Genomic DNA, 23,483 nt, shown 5'->3' on the forward strand with positions numbered 1-23,483 from the left:
CTTCGTGAGACTCCTTTGGCAGCAGCCATGGAGGAGAGAAGGGACTGGAAGTTGGGAGTCAGACTTCTAGAATGCTAGGACAGGAGGAGACCTTTGAATTGATCTGTTGGTGATCTCAGTAGGTCTGAGGTGGGACTTGGGCGTATGTTAAGGTGACCAGACGTCCCGCTTTTGGTGGGACAGTCCCGATTTTTAACAATTTGTCCCGCGCCCCATGGCATTTTAAAAAAGTCCAAAAGATTTAAAAGAATCTTTCCAAAAATCAGGACTTTTTAAAAACGCCGCAGGACGCTGGACAAATTGTTAAAAATCGGGACTGTCCTGCCAAAAGCGGGAGGGACGTCTGGTCACCTTAGCGTATGTGTGAGTGTGTGTGAGTGAGTGTGTGTGTGTGTGTGTGTGTGGGTTGTGTGTCTCTTTGTGTGGTGCACCCCAGGTTGAGAACTGCTGAATTCCAACAGCCTTGCTTTAAAGATGAGGAGACTGAGGCCAAGAGGTTAAAAAAAAAGTTACCTGTTTGAAATTACACACAAGGAGGTCATGAAAGGGGTGATGGAGCCAGGACCAACCCCAGATCTCCTGGCTTTTGAGAGAGCGCTGTCCAGACCTCTTGCTTTTTCCCCTCCGCAAAGTGGCACTTCCTGTCTTTATTTGTCTCCGAGAAAGCATACCACACTTCTGGCTCAGCTCCTCCAGCAGCAAACAGGCTTCTGGTGAAGAGCCCCCGGCGGTCAGGAGCGGACAGCCCACCCCAAGGGCCCTGCTTCTAATGGTAGCTGGCTTCATCTCCAGACCACAGGCCTCCGCTGTCAGAATCTGGGCAGAGTCCTCAAGAACCGCAAGTGGGGGGTGAAACGAGGAGGACCCCTGGACAAAGGACAGTGCGGCCGAGGCCATCCTTCTGCACTTGGCAGGACTCTGACTGTCTGGGCCTCTGTAAACACAAGCCTTGCTTCAATTACTCATTGACCCTTCTTCAATTCTTGACTGTTCTGCAGCCATCTGGTTCTCATCTTGGGAATCCACTTCTTTCTTTCTTTCTTTCTTTTTTTTTCCTTCCTGCTCTCCGCCTTGGATTGGTTTACCACCACCTCGGGCACTGTTTCCGGACAATCCCGTGGAAATCCAGGCCTCTGATGCCTTTCCTTGCAATTGTGTTGCTGCTTTAGACCGTTGCTCTCCTTACAAAACTTGTGTTTTCTTATGAAGATTCCCAAAAGGAAATGCCATTTTCTCAATGCCTTCCTGCTCCAAAACGACTTTAGTGCAAACAAACAAACAACGAAAAAAATAAAAATGAAAAAACACACAAGAGGATGGGAGAATTGCTAGAGCAGAGGTATATCAGAGGGGGGCCGTTCTTTCTCCCATGCCCTCTGCATCCGTAATGGGGATTGGCGTCCGATTCTGAGCACCTCACCCAGGGACCAGCCCAGCGAGGGATGATGTGGTCAGAGCTGTCTTTTAGAAAGCAACTCGGAGAGCTGTGGGAGATGGGCTGGAGGAAGAGAGGCTGTGGGCAGGAAGACAATCTATCGAAAGAAATTACTGCCATCGTCTTAGGTGAGAGATGACGAGACCCAGATTGAGCAGTGGGAGAGGCATACAGAGAGGATAAGTGAGAAAATAGCCATGGTGGTGGGAGAACGACAGAACTAAGAAGCGGACAGGCATGGGAGATGGTGGAGAAGTAAAGGTGACTAGGTTTGGAACTTGAGGAACTGGGAGGAGAGTCCCTTTAAGAGAATGAGGAAAAGAAGAAGAGCTGTTTGGAAAGGAGGGTGAGGAAAAAACAACACAGCGACTTCAGCTTTGTAGTCAGAGATGCAGACATCCAGGATGGCATTTCCATCAGGCAGCTGGACATGCAGGGCTGCACTCTGGTCCAGACTGCAAGTAACAATTTGGGAATTTCAGCTGGAAGAACGTGTGCGCAGGAGGTGGTGGTGGTGGTGGTGGGGGCAGAGTGGGAAGAGGCTGAGGCCTGACCTAGAGGAACACCCACATGTAAGGCCCAAACAGGGGAAGTGGGGGGAGCGGGGTGTGTGTGTGTGTGTGTGTGTGTGTATGTGTGTGTGTATGTGTGTGTGTGACAGAGAGAGACTCAAAGAAAGGAGTCTGAGAAAGAGCTGAGGGAATGAGAAAAACCGGGAAAGTGTTTTTCCAGCCAAAGGAGGGGAGCTCCCGGAAGGACCTGGAGAAGGATATGAAGACGAGGACTGATAAGAAGCTGTTACTTTTGGCCCTTAGTTTCTGGTCACAGCAGGCCTACTCTCGGCCACAAAGGCTACCCTCCCGTCAAAGGAAGCCGGGGGAGAGACGGGGTTCTGGGTAACTCACATACTCCCCACGTGCTTCAGCGTCAGTTAGGAGGCTCTTGCATGATAAATCGGTACACAATGACTTCATAAAGCTTACCATCACTCAGAATTCCCAACAAACCCACTCAGTTGCCACCTTCCTTTGGTTGCATGAAAGGAAACTGCAAAGACTGCTGAAGGAGGAAGGAGGCTGAAGACAGGGTATAGCAACTACAATAAACTAGAGGCCCGGTGCACACATTTGTGCAGGAGTGGGGTCGGGCCAGGCTGGTGGGGGCGGGGGTAGGAGCCGCCCTCTCCCCTGGTCAATCCTCCCCCCCCACATTGAACTTCTGGTTGAGGGGACAATTTGCATATTAGCCTTTCATGATATAGGGTTATCCTAAAGGACATTCATGATGTATCACCTACCGCCAACCAAGTCCAGGAAGCGCCTTCTCTGGCCCCGACGCCCCGCCCCCTCATGAATATGCAGACGAGCCGCCGCCGCTCCCGCCCCGCCCTCCCCGCCTCTCCCTCGCAGCCGCGGACGCGCCCTCACACGGGAAACAAGATGGCGGCGGCGGGTCCGAGCACCCGGGCCTCTTCCGCGGCCGCCGCGGCGGCGCTGAGCCGGCGGCGGAGCCGGCGGGGCCGCTGCGACGAGATGGCGGCGGCCAAGCCCGGGGCGCAGGGCCGGGCCTCGGGCCCCACGCTGCTGGTGCTGCCGCCGCCGACGCCGCTGCAGCCGCCCCCGCCCCCGCCGGAGGAGCCGGGCTGTGCGGGCTGCCGGGAGCCCCCGCGGGAGGCGGCCGCCCTGCCCTGCGGCCACTCGCTGTGCCGAGGTTGCGCCCGCCGCGCCCGCGGCCCGGGCTGGGCCGGCCGTCGGAGCCGCGACGACGGCCAGGCCGGCGCCGAGGTGCGCGCCCGCCGCCCGCCGGAGCGCTGCCGCCCGCGCCGGGACGGGGCCGGGGACGCGGCCGCCGCGGGGCCCAGGCCGGAGCCGGAGCCGCGCGCGGCGCCCGCGGAACCAGGTGGAGCCCCCCCTCCCTCCTCTCCTCGGGGTCCGGGTGAGGCCGCGCCCCAGCCCGGCCCGGCCCGGCCGGCGGGTGGAGGGTCCCAGGCCCCAGGGGAGCGGGGCGCGGAGAAGAGTTCTCCCGCGGTGGGAACGGGGCTTTGCCCTGAGTGCATGATCGGTGTCTGGATCGTGAACTTTGGGGGGAAAAGTAGGGGCGCGATGGACGTGGAGGGGCCCCTGCGCCCTCCGGGAGCCAGAAGTTTGGAGGGAGCCCTCGCCTCCGGGAACTCGTGAGGGCCAGGCTGGAGCCGCTGCGGGAGGGGGCGCTGGGCCAGGGATCTGGGGGGTCCCCAGGGGGGCCCGGTTGGTGTTGGGGGAAGGGCGAGGGGTCGACTGTCTGGAGTTAGGGAACAGGTTGGATTTGAGGATGTGATGCGGGCAGCTTTTCAACCTTGAGATCAGAAGTGAGTTAAGGGAATGAGCCTTTACGCGCAGTTTTCACAAAATCTTTTAAAAAATGCATGTTTAGCACAGCCTGGCACAGAGGGAGGAAGCAGGCAGTGACAGGGTTTTACCAGCAGTAACACTAATACTGAGCCCCGGTGGTACCCAAGGGAGAGGGAAAGAAACTGGGTGGGGTGTAAAGGCTTGGGAAGCAGATTGGTTGGCGGGGGCTGCTTGGTCTCCATGGCAGTGTAGGTTTCCTGCTGTCATCCAGGCCATCAAAGTTTTCGTGAGGACTGTTGCCTTCCACTGTGCCCTTCTTACCTCCTGCAGCCTGCCTGCCCACTCTTGACAGAGCGCCCCGTTTAAAAACAAAACAAAACAGTTGTAGCTCAGTTTAGGGCTCTGAGACACACCCAGTCGACACATCTGCTTTGATTAAAAAAAAAAAAAAATGCTTACCTAGGAGACATCGTCAGGAAAGGCTGAGATATGTGCGCCTCCCCCCCCCCCCCCCCCCCTCTTTGGGAGTTCTGCCATGTGTTAATTTTAGGAGCGTCAGAGGGGGCATTGCTTGTGTAAGGAAGTGCGGTCCCCAGAAACTACAGCTCCCAGAATGCAGCTTGTTTTGATTTGAGCCGTCAGACACCTGCCACTCTTTATTTCTGCCTCTCGCCTTCCTGTGTTTCCTCGTTTAAACTTCACAACGTCCTTATGAGATAGATACTTTTATTTCCATTTGACAGATGAAATGGAGGCCCAGAGAGGTTAAGTAACTCGCCTAGGAAAGAAAACCATATCCATCTGGTTTCCTGCTCAAATCAGGGGTGAAGGACTCCTCAAATGCCAAATAATTTGTGGACGCTGTGTGATGTCCTCATATGCTATTTAATTTGCTTCAAAGTCTGAGATTATGTCCAAATAATAAGACAGTATTTCTCTGGTCCCCTTATTAGTCCTCTTGATTATATGGTCGAATAGGAAAGAAATTTCTATTTTTATTTCTAAAACCTGGACTGCCTTGTGAAATATCCAGTCTGAAATTTGAATCACGAGGAGGAATGTGGCTTGTTGATTTATGCAAACTGTTTCCCTTGAAGAGATTCATCAAAGTGTATCAGTGATTAAGGAGATTATATAAAACAAGATTCCAAATTAGGATATATTGAGTCACTTAGTATCCATCGAGTGTCCAATTACTTTATATGTTTATATGAGTACCGCAATGAAAAATATTTTTTTTCCTTAAATTTTCTTGTTGTTAGATCATTAAGTGCATATAATTACATGTTTATTAAATTAATGCATTATAGAAAAAAATTGCTGGACAGGAAATTACCTTCTAGCTTCAGCAGGTTGTCTGGACCTCTTTAGGTTATATATACTTTTTTTTATTTAAAAGGCAATGCATTCACATAATTCAAATAATGTAAGGATGTATACAATAAAAGGTTCCTCCTACCCCATCTTTATTTCCCACTTCCACCAAAGATTCTTGTTTATTCTTCTGCAATTTCTTTATGTTTATACATAAAAATTAAAATATATTTTATATTTTTATCTTTTTACACAAGAGGTTATATAATATGCACACTGTTCTGTAACTTGCTTTTTTCATGTAACAATGATGGAAATTTTTTCATATTAGTACATAGACGATTTCTTCATTCTACTCACAGTTGCAAGGGATTTCATTGAATGGTTAAGTTTACTTAACTGTCTGTTGGTGGACATTGAGGTTGTTTCCAATTTTTTACCATTATAAATAATTGCTTATAAAATTTTTACATAGGTGCATATGTGCATTTTTATGAAGAGGTAGCTTTCCTTAGATTCTCAAGTGCTTGCAGAGAGAAGGTTAAAAGAATCATTGCTTTAACTCAGGTCCCTCATTCTACAGAACAGAGAAATGAAGCACAGAAAAGAGATTGATCAGTTAAAGGCCGTCGTGAGTTAGTAACAAATAAACAAGGGCTGAAAGGGTAACCCATTAATAAAGGCTAAAATATAGTCTAATTCACAGTTAAGTGCTCGTAATGGCTTTTAATAGGAAAAGCTAAAAATACCAGTTTCATAAATATTTACATTGTAATTTTAGGAGTGGAAAACAAACAGAATTAGCAATTTCAGGTGTATTAAGAAGTATTGCTTTTAGTGTTCTTTTGGTATAGTTCAGTCAATTGATAGAAGAAAGGTTAGGCCTGCTTTATATTACTGGAAATGAAATTTTGTAGTAAATACACTGGTGTTAAGTGAAATCCTTATAAGTTAAAAATGTTGAAGCCTCGTGGCTCTTTTGTACTTGTATCATCTATTTTTTTAAAAAAAAGGAAAGGAAGAGTTCGATTGTTGAAAATTTTGGTTGTACAGGTGACATTTTGTTTTTCTGCCAGCTTCTTGGCAAGCTTTCAAGTTCAGAACCTTAATGATTCCTGTGTAAAAGTTTTTATTCTTATACATGTTGTCAATTTGCTTTTGCATATAATATCAGTTGATTTGTACAACACTGTGTGTGAAGACTAAGTCAGTGGTCATTTTAAGAGGAACCCAGACTTCAACTTTACGTCCTTTGAGCATCTGCAGCTCATTGTATTTACTGACATACAGAGCATTTGTACCATCTGGAGCAATATCCAGCAAGTATGCAATGAATGCCTGCTCTTTGCCGGGCACTGTTCTAGGTTTTTGGGAGACATTAAAGGTTGAAATATTCAAAGATCTCTCCCTTTTGGAGCTTATGCTCGAAATTTAGAGACAGTTCTCATCCATTGATTTTAAAAAAAGAAAATTTACCACACATGTACATAGGTAGGTTTGCAGCTATGTGCAACAGTAACAGGCCCCATTGTTAATAATTAACGAATATTAAGAATTCATTTAACCTTGTGATTTGAAATTAAGCATGCTCATTTTAAATTATACTGCCTTTGAACTTGAAACAAGACATTTTTAGGACAGTTCTTTTTCTTCTACCATGGGTAATCATTAAAGAGAAAAGCTAAGCAGAGGATGATGAATTTTTTTTAATTGGCAGTTTAAAATTTGTAGCTATTTGTAGTATTAAAAGTGCATTTCAAAAATGGAATAGATTTAAAAAATTGAATAGTACCTCATTTATCCCACCCCAAACTCCTTGTTCACTTCAGATTAGCATTTATACATTTAAGCATTTTTCTCTTTCTGTGAAAAACAAGTGGTTTTGGTTTCTTGCTCATGTGGCAGACAATGTTTGCTATATGTGCAGCCTAGATTGCATTTAGGACTAATGAATAATTAAGTCATGTGATTGTAGTGTAAAAGGACAGGAATTCCCCTGGCCTGTATGGATTTGTTTTAAAATGTATAAAAATGACTCAACTTCTTATTCTTACTGACTCATATCCCAGACTTTGAGAGTGTCCTTATGTGTTATACTAATGCAGGAAATATTTGCCATGTACTTGTGTGCTTTGTAAAACTCAGGCTGAGATCACCTCACCAAGTAAGCATTAATCACTAAGAAGGGACAGTTACATTCTGTAGAATTCAGGACTGAGCAGCAGGAAGTTAGGAGGCATTCATTTTTGTTCATTCATATTTCTTGTCTAACTTCCAGTTAATCTCGGAGGAGTTGCCTCCCTTGAATTTGCCCATATCTGAGTTTACTTGCATGTAGGATGTAGAATATGTGTGTCAAATTTCATTTCACTAATTCAGTGAGCATTTTGAATCTTACATTTATGCTGTGTAAGATAATACAATAGAAAGATGATGAATAAGATATGGTCCCTGTTCTTTAAGATTCCACAGTCTGGTTGGGAGAACACACCCGATCAAATAACAATACAGAGTGGTAAGTGAGGTAACTGCACGGTGCCAACAGTATAGCAGCAATTTCCAACTTTTTTCATCTCGTGGCACACACTAATTACTAAGATTCTGCAGAACACCAAAAAATATTTTTTGCTAATCTGACAAGATAAATGGTTATAATTTTGATTCATTTATACTGGACAGTTTTGATTGTGTTGGCTTTTTTTTTTTTTTTTTTAACCATTTAAGGGAAAAGAGATCAGTGCCCTAACTAAATAGTCAGGTGTTGCATGTTTTAAAAATTCTTGTGGCACACCAGTTGAAAACTGCTAGAGTATATGAATGGGACAATTGACAGTCGGGAGGAAACCTGATGAAGGCATTTGAGCCGAATGTTGACAAAAGAGTAAGAATTCACCGAGTTAGGGCGGAAGGGATGGCCAGGCCAGGCAGAAGAACCTGCATGTGCAGGCACAGGGCACTTGACATATTCAGATTCCGACAGGAAATTAAATATAGATGGAATGGGGAGGAAGAGAGATTTTTTCTTCTGCCATGAAGTTAGGTCATGAAGGGCATGGCATGGCATGCTAAAAGAGTTTGGGACCTTATCCTATAGGAAGTGTTGAGCTCTTAAAGGTTTTTAAGTAACGAATTACATAATCATAAATGTGCTTTAGAAAGGCACTATTGGTTGGAATATGAAGGAAAGATGTGAGTAGAAAGTGAAGGAAGGGAGTCCAGACAGGGGGCTGCTTGAGTAGTGCAGGCCAGAGATGGAGAGGTAAAATTGTAGAAGGGAGTATAGTATAAATAGAGCAAGTTCTGGAGACCGACTGCCTGTGTTCAAATTCCAGCTCTGCCATGTATAACTACGTGCCATTGCTTAATCTCTCTGTACCTTAGTTTCCTTGTTATGAAAGTGGTGATGGTAATAATAGCAAAATTGAAAGGTTAATTTTAAAGCTGAATTATTAGAATGCTTAGCTCAAATGCTAGCTGTTTTCGAAAAAAGAGAACCCAGCCGCAGTGAAAGGCAGACACTGACTATGGAGATTCGGTAAATGGATGATGGCAGGATAAGGGAGAGGGAAAACAGTGCTACATTTAAAAGCATCGGAGTATGAAACAAAGGATTGTGAGGAGGAGTGGTTGAAGTACAGAGTACCTGAGGGAGAGTGGAAGGAAGTGGAATTGGCAGAAATAAGTAGTTACTAGATAATAGTGGTCTTTGGATGCCCAATGCTAAGGAATGAGGACCCGCCCGAGAGTTTTAAAGAGGAGTTCATCTTTGCATTTAGAGAGATCACAACTATGGGAATGTCTTTAGCAAGATGGCTGAGGTAAGCTGAAGGCTCTTCTGCTACAAATACCAAACAAAAATTTAAATTCTTTAAAATACGTTCCAGAGCATGTAGGAGAGAGAGGAAAATCTCCAGGTTCCAGAAACAAAAATGAAACCAAAACCCCAGACTTTTGTAAGCCCTGAACTCATGCCGTGTTGCCCTGAAGCGGGTGAAGGGCTGGAGTGAGGGGTTATTTCTCGTTTTCTGTTTCTAGCTGATTGCGTATTAACCATGTAGAAGAAGGAACCAAAGCCGAGACTTCTGCATATGTCTGAGATCTGATGTGTTGCATCCTAGGAGACAGAGTGGGCTCAAGTCAATAAAAGAAATCTGTCTTGATTTGCCTGCACTTTATGCAAAGAGGAAATGGAATAAAAGCTTATCTAAGAAATTGAAGCATGAAACCTATGCCTCACTCAAATTTGGGATCTGACTTTATATTACATGGGTCAGGTATCCCCATGTGGAGAAATAAATCTAAAAGCTGGCTCCACGCCCATGGCTCTGTGGTTGATCTATGAACCAGGAGGTCGCTGTTCCATTCCCAGTCAGGGCACATGCCCAGGTTGCGGGCCCGATCCCCATTGTGGGGTGTGTGGGAGGCAACCAATTGGTGATTCTCTCTCATCATTGATAGTTCTCTCTCTCCCTCTTCCTTCCTCTCTAAACTCGATAAAAATGTATTAAAAAAAAATTAAAAAGCTGGCTCCAAGCTCGTGATAACCCTGGGTCACCCAGAGAACAGAAAAACAAGACTTCAGGAGGAACTCCCCTATCTCAGGCCACAAGGGATTCTTACAGAAGAAATAAGCCCAACCGAAGATGAATTTATAGTTTAAAATTACACACATAAAAAGCAGTTTCTACCACAAATAAGAGCAGATCGAAAAAGATGATTATAGCTCCAAGAATTGGGATCATAGAATGGCAGTTTGAAAGATAATTTAAAAGAGTATATTTTAAGTGACTGAATATATTAAAGAATTAGTTGGCATCCAAAGAAATGAATATGACTTTATGAAACAGGCACATTTGAAAAAAAAAAAATTAAACAATGAAAAATGCAGGTTAAAAAGCTCAGTGAATAAGTTAAGCATTAGTCTGCATAGATGAAAAAATCAGTAGCCTGGGAGGTAGATATGAAGAAATCCTGAGAATGCAAAACAGTTAAGATGAAGGAAGATATAAAAAAGGTCACGAAGACCCAACATCTAATTCCAGAAGGAGAAAAATAGAATGAGAGAGATGTGGAATGTAAGGAGATATGACTTGAAAGTATTTTGGAATTAAAAAGACATGAATTCTTAGGTTTAAGACTCATGATTTCCTAGCAGAATTTAAATGAGCAAAACAAAACCTCACAGCTAAGTACATTGCAATGAACCAAAGACACTATTAAAAGCTACCAGAAAGGAGCAACAGAATGTGAGCAGCCCTCTCTTAACAAGAGAGGCCTGAGAAAAATGGAAGACTATCTTCCAAGTGTTGAGAGAAATTTGAATTTTATACTCAGCTAGGTTATTCAAGAGTGAGGGCAAAATAAAAATATTTTTATATAAACAAAAATATAGGGAATTTATTACACTTTCTGAAAGAACTATTATACTAAACAAAGTACTTCAGGAAGAAATAAATGTAACTTAGGGGATAGAGTAGAATACAAGAAGTCCTGGTAAACAAAAATTGGTAGGTAAACTTAGCCAACATTAACTACATAAAACAAAAATAATTATGACAATTTATGGGAGCTAAAACCAAAGTGGAATTAAAATACCAGACAAGGATAAAATGTAAGCTGGGGATTGGTCAGCATTAAAGAGTTCTAATGGTCTATATATAGTTCAGGAGGAGGATAGAGATATTGATTAACTTAGGCTTTCAGTCAGATGCATATTAAAAATTTAAGGGTAACCACTAAAAGAAAAGAAATATGATATACAACTTGATCTACTATACATACACCTCCCAAATTAGAGAATACTAGTATATATTCTTTTTAAACAAACGTGGGACATTTACATAATTAGGCCAAAGAAAGTTTCAACGAATACTCAAGATTGATATATAAACCATGTTATCTGACTCAATACAGTAATGTTAGAAATTAATAACATCTAATCAGTTTTCCCTACCTATAAGTCCTTGTTTGAAAATTAAAAAGCAAACCCCTTTATTAGACTTCTAATAAAGTACAAATGAAAAACAAAATCATGGGAATTGGAAAATATTTAGAATTTAATACAGCTGAAACCATACTAAGAGGAAAATTTAAGTTCCTCTATCATATTTCATTGACTCTTAAGGTACACTGGTTTATAAGATGAACTATTATTTTCCAAATACAATGTTTTCCTACAGCTTAGACTTTTTAACTTTATACTTAAAATAGAGCTCATACATTTATTTAGATGTAGATTTAATATATCACATGTATATATTTATAAAAGAAAATGAAGTAATAAATTAGAATACTCCTGTGACTTCCTCATATTCAGGATCTGATTCTTCTAAATCATTTTTCGACTGAATCATAGATGTTTTTGTTTTTCTACATAGTATTGCTCAACCATTGAGCCACACTGGTCAGGTGAGACAGCACTTCTTAAAAGTACTTACTCCACAGCTATTTCCAGCATTTTCTTTCAAACTTCTGATTCCCATCAAGTTTTTATATTGATTTTTTACAGAGAAAAAGAGAGAGGGATAGAGAGTTAGAAACATCGATGAGAGAGAATCATCGATCAGCTGCCTCTTAGCACACCCCCTACTGGGGATGTGCCCACTACCAAGGTACATGCCCTTGACTGGAATCGAACCTGGGACCTTTCAGTCGGACGCTCTAGCCACTGAGCCAAACCGGTTTCGGCTCCCATCAAGTTTTGATGCTAATGCTTTATTGAGCTTGCCAGAACGTATCCACAAAAGTTTTTTAGATGAGACTTGAAGCTCTTCCTCAGATGGTCTGTAAAAGTTTTATTGGTTAACATTGAGAGGTTACAATTGTCCAACCATGCCACCAGGGATAATTGGCAAATCACTATACAGTTTTTTATAAGCTGCTGCTTTAATTATCTTATGTTCATAACTGTGTAAGCAATGAGAGTGGCATCATCAGTGCTGCTGGCTGGCAATGATTATAAGATTCCAATGGTAGGAAGCATCTCAATTTCAGAGATGGAAATATGGAAAAAATGTATGTCCTAGAATCTGTAAGGTACTTGAAGACTGAAAACGATTGAGTGGCTAACTGAAGAAGTTAAAAAACTCACAGCAGATTAAACCTAAAGGAAGTAGAAGATGGGAAAGATAACAGAAATCACTGAATAGAAAACAAGATAACTAAAATTAAATCCAATTGAGGAATTAACAGAATCTTTATGATAGCCAAGTCTCTGGCAAAATTGTTCAAGGAAAAAGAAAAAACAAGAAGGCATATATAATGTTAGGAGTGAAACAGGTAATACATCTCTAGGTAAGAGAAAGATTTTTAAAAGCCCATAAATGTAGACTATGGCAAACCTTATGCCCATGGATTTGAAAAATTATATAAAATAGTCAATTTCCTAAAAAAATATAACCTGACTCAGAAATAAGTAGAAAATGTGAATAGAAATGAACTAAAAAAAAATAAAAATAAAATTGAGTAAGTAGCAAAATCTACCCACTAAGTAATACATGGATACAATGAGCTAACCAGTTTATGCAAACTACAGATGACCCATTTTCTTCCATAAATATGTGAAGAAGAAAAAGCAGTAGGAGGGAAATCTGCAGTTTTAAGTGTATGAACTCATTTGAATCCTGATTTAAAAACTATAAAAACATTTTATTGGAATTGAATATAGGTTGGATTTTTTTATTATTATTAAAGGTTATTAAGTTTTTGATTGACAGTAGTTTTCTGGTTATATATTTTAAAAGAATCCTTTAAGAGAGATGCTAAAATGTTTCTGGGTAAGATGATATATCTGGGATTTGTTTCAAAATCATTCAAAGATGGAGGAAGTAGGTAATGATTAAGGGAATAGATTTAATAAGATTGGCAAATAATGGATTTTTTTGGACTCTTTAAACTATTATAAATATTAAAACAGGTACTGATGTCAGTATAGTTGAATAACCAGTGTTAAATAATTAGAGTAAAAAAAAAAAAAAGTAGACTCCAGTAACATGCCGTCATATATATGACAGGTGGCATTACAAGTCATTTGTGGGTGTTAAATTTGTATATTATTATAGCAGAGAGGGAGAAATCAATGGTGCTATAGAGAATGGGGAAAACTGAATGAGCTACGTTCATGAAGAGGTGAGAGAAATGAGATCTTTAACACCAGAGGGAGATTGATCTTACATTGGAATAGGGGATACTTATCCCATTCTGGTGACTAGGTACTTATTACTCTCTTATTTTTGGACAACTTTAATTGTTTAAAAGTGAAGTTTTCCAGTGAACCAAAATCTGCTTCCCCAGTTTCAATGTTCCGGTATTTATCTATTTATTTATTTATAATTTATTGATTTCAGGGAGAGAGAGAGAGAAACATCAGTGATAAGAAGGAGACTGAGCTGCTGCCTCCTGCATGCTCCGTCCTGGGGATTGAGCCCACAACCAGGCATGTGCCCCGACCTGGAATGGAACCGGTCACCTGCTGGTTCATAGGTCGACCCTCAACCACTGCCCTCATAGGCCGAGCCAGTCAGGTATTTGAAGGTCATGATTATTTCTGCCTACAATTTTAGGTTAAAGTTCTCAAATTCATCTCTTTGGTGCTCTTCCTCCCTTTCTCAAGATTGTGGTCAGACCACATGGAGTTCTTGGAATGGAGTGTGCCTCTGGAAATCTTTCTGACCTTCTGTCACCTGTGTCACTCTTCCTTCTTACCTCCCGTCAGAGTGTTCGTCTTGTACGCGCAGGTGAAATAGTGCTCTGGGGAGTTTTTCTCATCCCAATATGAGTCACACCATCCTTGGTGCCACCACGTGAGTGTGTGCATCTGCCATGTCAGTGGATTTTAGTTCCGAGTTTGTGTGTCTGTCTCCGGCAGTACACTGAACCCTCCGAGGTCAGGGATGATGTCTTTGTGTAGTCAGCACTTAATGTGGAACCGAGAACGTATTAGACACTCAGTAAATGTTTAACGAAGGGAAAAGATTCCTAAAAAAGACCTTTACGTTGTTGGTCCTATGTCATAATTTCTTTACCCTTCTGGTTATCTTTAACCATGCCACTCAGAACTGACCCAGATGCTTTCAATAATGGCTGACTAATGCCAGGAATAGTGAGGCTTACTGTGTCCTCCTCTGGATGCTAAATTCTCATTAATACTACCAAAACTGCACTGGCCTTGCTCATACTGAATTTGTAGAAACAAAATTGCTTCCTCCCCTCCTCCCCCACCCACATGAACTGCTGTTAAGCCAGCTTTCTCCATTATATGTGCGTACAATTAAATTTTTAAGTCTGAAGAGAACATATCCAATCTGGGTTTTTATTTTTCTGAATAACAGTGAACTTATTTTCCCTTTATTTCCTTCAATTTTATCATTTCTCTTGTGCTTGTCCAGTGTTTTGTTCTCTAAAATCTATAATAATAAATGCATAATATGTTAATTAGACCAGACAGCCGAATGACCTTCCGGGCATCCTCTGGACGACCTTCCAAACAAAGCTGCGGCTATGAGGGCCGAGCTCCTGGCACGAATTTTGTGCATTGGGGCTCTAGTCTGTGTGTGTGTGTGTGTGTGTGTGTGTGTGTGTGTGTGTGTGTGAGAGAGAGAGAGAGAGAGAGAGAGAGAGAGAGAGAGAGAGACACTATTTAACCGGGGCATTGTAACGGGTTGGCTGGACCCGAGGAGGTTGGGGGGTGGCGCAGGACGGCAGGGGCCTCCGTGCACTGTGCTGGGGGAGGGGCTGCTGCGGGGCCCAGAGAGCGAGGCAAGGCCAGACTGGCGACTGGAGGGTGGGCGGCGCTGGGCTCCTATTTATTATAATAAAAGCGCAAACCCTGGCCGGTGTGGCTCAGTTGGCTGGAGCGTCGTCCTAAGAAAGAGACTGAGCGGCTGCCTGAAGGGTGTAGTGGGTTCAGTTCCCTGTCAGGGAACATACCTGGGTTGTAGGTTAGATGACTGGGCAACCAATCTCTTGTTCTCTCAAGGTAATGTTTCTCTCTCTCCCCCCACCCCATCCCCCGTCCCTACCTTCCCTCTGAGATTTGTCAGTCTGTTTCATGCTTCTGTGTCCCTGGATCTATTTTCTTCATTGGGTTCCACATATGAGTAAGATCATGTGATACTTGTCTCTCTATGACTGTCTTATTTTGCTTAGTATGATCCTCTCAGTCCCTCCATGCAGTGTCAAAGGGTAAGAGATCCTTTTTTACAGCTGCATAGTATCCCATGATGTAAATGTACCCAGCTTTTTTATCCACTCATCTGCTGATGGGCACTCGGGCTGTTTCCCAATCTTAGCTATTGTAAATTGTGCTGCTGTGATCATAGGGGTGCATACATTCTTTCTGATTGAAGTTGCAGGTTTCTTAGGATCTATTCCCAGAAGTGGGATCAGTGGGTCAAATGGCAGTTCCATATTTAATTTTTTGAGGAAACTCCATACTGTTCTCCACAGTGGCTGCACTTTCTCATTCCCGCCAGCATTGCGCTAGGGTTCCCTTTTCTCCACATCCTTGCCAGCACTTGCCATTTGTTGATGGCAGCCGTTCTGTCAGGTGTGAGGTGTACCTCATTGTTGTTTTAATTTGCATCTCTCTGATGATTCGTGACTGAGCATTTTTTCATGTCTCTTGGCCATCCTTATGTCCACTTTGGAGAAGTGTCTACAAACATTTAGTAATTTTATTTATTTATTTATTTATTTATTTATTTATTTATTTATTTATTTTGTATCTGGGCTATAACATTTTGATTAGTTCTTTACCAAAGGATAGTTTTATTTTTTTTAAATTTACATTTACTGTTGTAAGTATTACAGATGTCCCCTTTTCCCCCAGTGACTCCTTCTAGCCCGCCCTCACCCCCTACCCTAGGCCTTTACCACACTATTGTTTGTGTTCATGGGTTATGCATATATGCACATAAATTAATCTCTTCCCACCCATCCATCCTCGCCTGCCCTCTGAGATTCCACAGTCTGTTCCATGCATCTGTCTCTGGACCCAAAAGATAGTTTTAAAAAACAAATAGTGTAAGTTAATGCAGTAGTAATCTGTGGTGTTTTTTACGGCACTTACGTAAGCAGTCTTAACATTTGATGTTAATATTTTATTAGCTTTTAACTTTTTCTGTGTGTACTTCTTCTTTCTCCCAGGTAAACACTCTATATCACCAGCTGTCCCTTGTCACTTGTCTCGGGCACGTGGGTAAATGAGCAGTTGCATCAGTTGAAGACAGTTGGTACTTGGCTGCCACCTGCACTCTTGGAGAGTTAGGGGATAAACCAAAAATAGTAAATAGAATAGAAACCACTTTACTTTAATTTTAAAAACACATTGATGGTTCACTCCCTATGTTTCTACCTTTTTACTTCTTCTGGCATGCTTAATTTCACACTCACATTCCTCTTCTTGTGTACTCCATTTGACCGTGGTTGTTTGGAAGATTAGTGAGCAGTATGCGCAGGTCTCCTGGCGATGAACACGGACGATGGCCATGCACTTACACATGTTCTGTCCCTTGGTGCTCTAGGCAGCACTGGGTGTTTGGTTTTACAACTCTTTGACGTTCTTTGTTTCACGCAAATATATTTTTCCTTCCCAAGTAAGATTGTAAGCTTCTTTAGGACTTGGACCATTTATGTTGGGCCTTTATTATATACCTTTCTTGACTTTCTTAAAGGAATAGTCTCCACTTTTGTCTTCTTCCTCATTGCTCATTCCTAACTTTAACTAATGGTTTCTGCTTTCATGATGAGAATTTTATATTCTCCACTGCTTGTGAAGAACATAGGTTTTGCTTCTGGCTGTGATGGAACAGATTGCAGCAGACCAAAACTACTGCTGAGAATAATTAGAAAAGCCTGGTTTAGAAAAAAAAAAATCTATATGGAGGCATTGGTAAGTTGCCAAGGCAGCCAGGACCTTCAGACATTTGTGGATTCTTGGCAAAGGGAGAGTGCAGCTATTAAGAAGCAGAAAAGCCAGCAGAGCTTTCTTCGTGGAGCTAGAGATTAAAAAAAATTTTTTTTAAATTGTGGTTCAGGGCTGCCAAGGCAACCAGAACTTGAGAGGCCAGATACCAGAGAGAAAGGAGGCGCATTCCCCTCCCGCTGCCCCCTCTCTCCACCTGCTTTTCTCTCGTGAGGCGTTTGCTGAGTCTTAAACTACAGAGTAAAAGGCTAAGAGGTTTCACAGAAAGATACTGAAAAGCAAAGCATTTTTTAGCAGCTCCTCGGTGTTGAGGAGAAAAAAGTTAGGAACGTCTAAGGAAGGTGAGCCTGGTAAACACCACAGACTCACTTGGGCCCTGGAAGGGCTATGGACCCGGGAAGAATGAGCTTTACAAGCTTCGCAGAGATTGCAGCCTGCCTCTAGTCCGCTCACGCCCCGCCCCCATCCTAACGGCCCGTCAGAGAGCATGGTGAATCCTCTGGAGGCATGTGATGTCATCCGGAGCCTCCACAGACTTTTATACACAACGAATGACATTCTAAGAAAATTAGCAGGTAAACCAAGAAACCATGCCAGGCATAAAAGTAGACAGTATAGAAATATAGTCATAGTATCCCAGTTACCTGATCATTTATTCAATCAGTCTCTAGTTGAAGGACAGGTTGTTTCCAGTCTGAGTGATTTGCAGTGAACATTCTTACACGTACATCTTTGTACATCTGTATGATATTTAAGATAAAGGATGACCTTGCTAACTCTTGCCTTTATAAAACATTTTTGTAAAAAAATATATTTTATTGACTTTTTACAGAGAGGAAGAGAGAAACATCTATGAGAGAGAATCATCGATCAGCTGCTTCTTGCACACCTCCTACTGGGGATGTGCCTGCAACCAGGGTATATGCCCTTGACCGGAATTAAACCTGGGACCTTTTAGTCCACAGGCCGACGCTCTATCCACTGAGCCAAACCAATTTCGGCTCAAACATTGTTTTTTAATCTTTGCCTACTGATACATAAAAGCATTTTGGTTTAAAAGGTTTTAATACCTTGAAATATGAATGACATTTAACAGATTTTAATATGTTTATAAATATTCTAAAATGTCCTTTGCCCATATGGTATGGCTTTAAAAATTATTAAATAGGTCATTAGGCTTTTAAGTTATTAAAGAGGTAATAAGACATAGTGCGTAAGAATACAGATCCTAGAGCTAGAGTGCCTGGGTGTAAGTCATAGAGCTCTTTCCCTACAACAGCGTAGCCTTGGGCAAATTAAGGGCTCTGTGCCTCAGTTTCCTCATTTGTAACCTGGGGTTAATAGTATCTCCCCATCAGATCATTATGAAGATGAAACGAGTTAATAATTATACAGTCCTTAGAAACGGGCTTGGTATAATGTGATACATAACTGCCGGCTATCATAATGATGCTGCTGGTGGTGACAGAGATGGAAATTAGCTAAAGAGATTTTTTTATTGGCCCAAGGGCAAATAGCAGCCAGTGGGAGTATTCCGATAAGGGCACAGGTCATTCTGCTGCGCAGGTAAGTTGAGCCTGCGGAGTAAGAAACTCAAACATAATTGTCAGGGTAGCATCTTCCCATTGAAGTTCAGGGAGGTCGTTTTTCTAGTTTTGTATTGAGTGTGGATGCTCTGACAATGAATGACACTTCATTCCTGAGGGTTTGGTGCAGTTAGCAAAATGTCTTGTAGTTTGTTTTGTCTGTCTGCCTCTATTACCTCGCCCCAGAGAAGGTCCTTTTTAGGAAGGACCTTCAAGGAAGGGTAGCTGCTCCTAGTTTCCATTACACTGAGTACAATGGCCGGCGAGGGTGACCAGCCACAGGTCTGTGTCATTCTCAAGGCATCATATTGTTAGAGTCCCCCTTCCTGCTAAACACCATAGTCAGAGGACAGGCATCAGGAAAGTACTTGAGCCCCTGGATGTGTTTACAAATTCCAACGCATTCAGCAGACCCATGCTGCCCAGAGAGGCCGAATGTTTGTGTCTGTGCCACAGAAGCACTTGCAACCCCCGTAGAAGCTGGTGGAGGGAGGGTGAGATTGGGCTAACTCCTCTGGACTAAGGCTCTTTCCTGGTTCTTCTGGGATCTCGTTGCTCTACTTATTATTTTTAAAAATAATTTATTTATTTTATTATTTTTTTAGATTTTTATTGTTTTTTTTACAGAGAGGAAGGGAGAGGGATAGAGTTAGAAACATCGATGAGAGAGAATCACCAGCCAGCTGCCTCTTGCACACCTCCTACTGGGGATGTGCCCGCCACCAAGGTACATGCCCTTGACCGGAATCGAACCTGGGACCTTTCAGTCTGCAGGCCGACGCTCTCTCCACTGAGCCAAACCGGTTTCAGCTTGTTTGTTTTTTTAGAGCAGTTTTAGTTTCACAACGAAATTGAGAGGAAGGTCCGGAGATTTCCCATATACTTCCTGCTCCCATACATACATAGCTCCCCCAGTATCAATATCAGGATGAAGATTGGTTACCAAGGGTGAACTTCACTACAGTGATGTAAGCACCCAAAGTTCATTAAATTCACTTTGAAATGTTTATTAAGAAATAATTCATAAATAAGGCCACGTAGGTGCTCCACATACTGATTGAAATCTTACTATGCCTTGACTTATTTGAGAGTAACAAAAATGGGCAGGGCTGGGGGAGAAGTAGCAATTTACATTCACCAAATACTGCCCGCAATTTACATTCACCAAATACTGCCCGGATGGACGGGGGTGGGCAGCACACGGAGGATTCGTAGGCAGAGAAGTGCTCTGTACAATATTCTAATGATGGACACATGTCACTATACATATGTCAAAACCCACAGAACGCACAGCACCATTGTACAGTGGGTGAAGGTGATGGAATGTCTTACCTCCCAAGCCCAGGGTCTAACAGCTCTCCAGTGCTCGGCAGACCTTTAAGTTACTGTAATTCTACATCTGCGTTCGATGCAATGTTTCTAAGTATCTTCCACTCTTCTAAATAAGAGTCTTTGTAAAATAGTTGAGACAACTGAAAAACGAAAGAGTCAACTTTTCCGCAACAAGTATGTATCCAACTCAATGGGATGTAAAGTTATTAGAAAGTCAAAATAAATGCCGATCCAATCACTGAACATATACACGGGGATAGTTAGAAGTGTCACGTACACCTAAGGAGTTTATGTGTACTTTCCCCCTTCTTTTTTGACAACATTTAGAACTTTTATTCCTCTTCTTAACTTGGATTTTAATCATCTATTTCTATAACAAATATGTATTGTGTGCCTCCTATGGCCTGAGTATCTCAGATTCAGAATTTTAGCTAAAAAACCCCCCAGCATAATAAATTTAAAAAATATATATATTACAATATATATATTGTAACTAGGGTCAAGAGACACAGTGCTTTAGAAAGATGGTTATGTGCAGTCTCTGGAGAACCTTGAGTGTTGAAGAGTTTTCACTTTTTGGCAGATCAAAACCAAAGTTTTGAAGTCTTTGAGGATTAAAAATAAACTGGTTATATACTGGAAACATTTACAGACTGTACAGGAAAACAATCTGGTGGCAGTGTTTAAAAAGAAATAGAAAAATATAGCATTACAGAATACTGTAATAAAATTTTACAGAATAAAACTTTAGCTCATTGAAAATGTTACTTGGTAACATTGAACTAAGACCTTTAAATATAGTTTTTCCTTAAAGTCTTTTAATATGTTAACTTCACCAGCCAGGCCCTTCCAGACCACTCTATGTACAGTAATCTTTTCTCCCATTTTACATTTGTTTTCTTCCATAGCACTTAGTACCTCCAGCTGTATTATATACACACATTTATTTGTTTGTTGACTGTTTCCCTTCACACATTGCAAACTCCATGAGAGCTAGGACCCTATTTGTTCACTGCTTCTCTATAGTGCTTATAACTGTGCCTGGCTTACACCCTTTAATAATTACTTGTTAAATGAATGAATGAATATTCAAGTTAGGATGACTACAACTTTTAATGTAGTTTACAATGTGGGGACAGCAGTAGGATGAGGAGTTGGTTGGTTCCTTCCTAGAACATCCTATTTAAAAAAGCATCTTCATGTCTGGCCAGTGTGGCTCAGTGGTTGAGCCTCTACCCTGTGAACCAGGAGATCACGGTTTGATTCCTGGTCAGGGCATATGCATGGGTTGTGGGTTCAATCCCTGGTGTGGAGCATGCAGGAGGCAGCTGATCAACGATTCTCTCATCATTGATGTTTCTATCTCTCTCCCCCTTTCCCTTCCTCTCTGAAATCAATTTAAAAAAATGTTTTTAAAAATCTTCTTTTCCCTTTCTTCCAGAGTTTATATTCAGAACACCAATCAAATTAAGCAAGCCTGGGACGCTTCGTGAGGAATATGAAAGCCTGAGAAAGGTACAGTATGCATGTTACATTCATTTTTTTAAAGTAAATTAAAATAATGGCATTAAAGAATGCTTAGTGGGAGTTTTGGTTTACCTAGGGGTTTTTTAAATTTACAATACAGAGCCTGTCTTTCTCCACGTTACATTATACCAGCATAGTTAGATGGTAGCTATAATGGAAATAGAGTAAATCTTAACTAAGAGCTGTCCTTTCAAAGATGGAAGTGCAGCTCACAGCGCCTGTCACATAACTGCTGTAATAACTGCCACCAATGAAGTGTTCTCGGCATTTCAATGTTAAACACTAACGTTCAAGCTTTAATAATAATAGTTCGTATTATTTTTCCTTACCTTGCAAGGTTCTTCTAATTGCATGTAACTGATATTATCTCTTATTGCTTTTACTCCGTTAAGTATTCTAGAATAACGGTAACTTAGGCCAGTCAGAGGGCAATGAAATAATTTCCTAGGGAACCTTCACCCTTGGGAAAGCTTTTACCTGTGTCCACCTCATCTTCTTTTGGATGTTTTCAAGCTCATTGTCTGGGAATCACTTAGAGAATTAAGACTTTAAAAGGGCTGGTAATAAGAAGTATGTTACAAGATCTAGATCACTCTTCCCCAGCCATCTTCCTGCAGCACCATCTCTTACCCACCTTTATAAATGATTAGATAATCATTCTACCTGTGGATATTTAATATTTCACAGAGATGAGTAATCCACTTAATCTGAATCAGGCGTCTTCAAACGCAGAGGCGAGACAGTAAGATTATTTGTAGAATTTTATATTGAATAAAAAAAAATCAGTATTAACAAGGCCATGTTTAAAAGATAACAGAAAACTGTTCTTAATTACTATACATTCTTTGGCCCTTTTAAAAAGGAGGATGTCACATGCTGAGTTGGTATTGTGATATTGTGAGGTTTTTGGGAGTTTTTTTGTGTGTGTGTGTTCTGTGTTTTAAAAAAATCACTTACAAATCTTTTTCTACGTAGTAAGAAATTACTCTCAGTGCTACCTCAAAATAACCATAGATTCCTCTTAAATAAGATTCTAGTACGTGCAGGTGCTTAGTTCCAAGGCACCTTTTCAGAAACGTGGCCCCGGCTTTGCCTCAGTGGTCCGAGCGCTGGCCACAGGGTCTGGGCTCGGTTTCTGGTCCAGGGCACGCATCTGGGCTGCAGGGATCATGAAGAATACGGGTTAAAGCCATTGGCTTGAAGATAAAGAGAAAACAAGGAGTTGGAGATAGAAAAAGGAGCTAAAGCAGAAGGCATAGTAAGAGGAGAGGTTTTTATAAGCCTTGAGAGAAAAGAAACCTTGAGGTACTTTTGTTCCTCTTAGGAGGAGGTGCAGGAAGATGGCTTTAAAAGGGACTGATGGCATAATGTTGAAGGAAGCTATGACATTCTCATCGTGTATAAAAGTGAATTGTGTTTGAAAAACACCTGTGTTATTTGAATAAATAAAAGTTAACTATAGGTCCTTCTCCCATGGGATCTATATCCAATACCCAAGTTATCCTGCATTCATTGTACAACCTGGAAAATGAAAATTCAAGTCATAAAATCAAAAGTCACTAATGGCACATCCATACGATGGAATACTATTCAGCAATAAAAAGGAATGAATCATTGGGCATGGGCCTTTTATATAAGAGATGTTCAGGATAGACAAATGTATAGAGAAAAACAGATTAATGGTTGATTGGAGTAGGGGGTGAGAATGGGAATTAACGATGAATGGGTGTGAGTGATTTTATTATAGTAGTGAATATTTCTAAAGCTGATTTATGGTGTGTTCCCCAACTTGAGAAATTTACTAAAAATCATTAAATTATACACTTGAAATGGATGAGTTATATAATATGTAAAATATGCCTCAATAAAGTTGTAAAAAAAATTTCAAGGCACTAGACATTTTATGGAGACCTTGATAGAGAAAAAGATGTCTCAGAATCATATTTTCTGAGACAAAGGAAATACAGAGCTATCTGGGTGAATCTCTAGGGGGGAGATGTCTTTAAAAATTGGTACTGAGCAAGGGATAGTAAGTG

General features: G+C 41.6%; 1 protein-coding gene across 2 annotated transcripts in view; it reads left to right on the forward strand.

Annotated features, from left to right (window-relative positions):
- Positions 1 to 2,853: 2,853 nt before the first annotated feature.
- RNF169 (ring finger protein 169) overlaps positions 2,854 to 23,483 on the forward strand; it is a 54,931-nt gene continuing 34,301 nt past the window's right edge. For both annotated transcript variants that reach the window (XM_036428259.2, XM_045578141.1), the window contains exons 1-2: positions 2,854 to 3,334; positions 21,362 to 21,435. In XM_036428259.2, coding sequence (XP_036284152.1) covers positions 2,875 to 3,334; positions 21,362 to 21,435 — 534 coding nt within the window. In that variant the 5' untranslated portion in view covers positions 2,854 to 2,874. The remainder of the gene's footprint in view (positions 3,335 to 21,361; positions 21,436 to 23,483) is intronic.

The sequence above is a fragment of the Pipistrellus kuhlii genome, unplaced genomic scaffold, assembly GCF_014108245.1.
Source record: "Pipistrellus kuhlii isolate mPipKuh1 unplaced genomic scaffold, mPipKuh1.p scaffold_m20_p_9, whole genome shotgun sequence".
Taxonomy (NCBI): Eukaryota; Metazoa; Chordata; class Mammalia; order Chiroptera; family Vespertilionidae; genus Pipistrellus; species Pipistrellus kuhlii.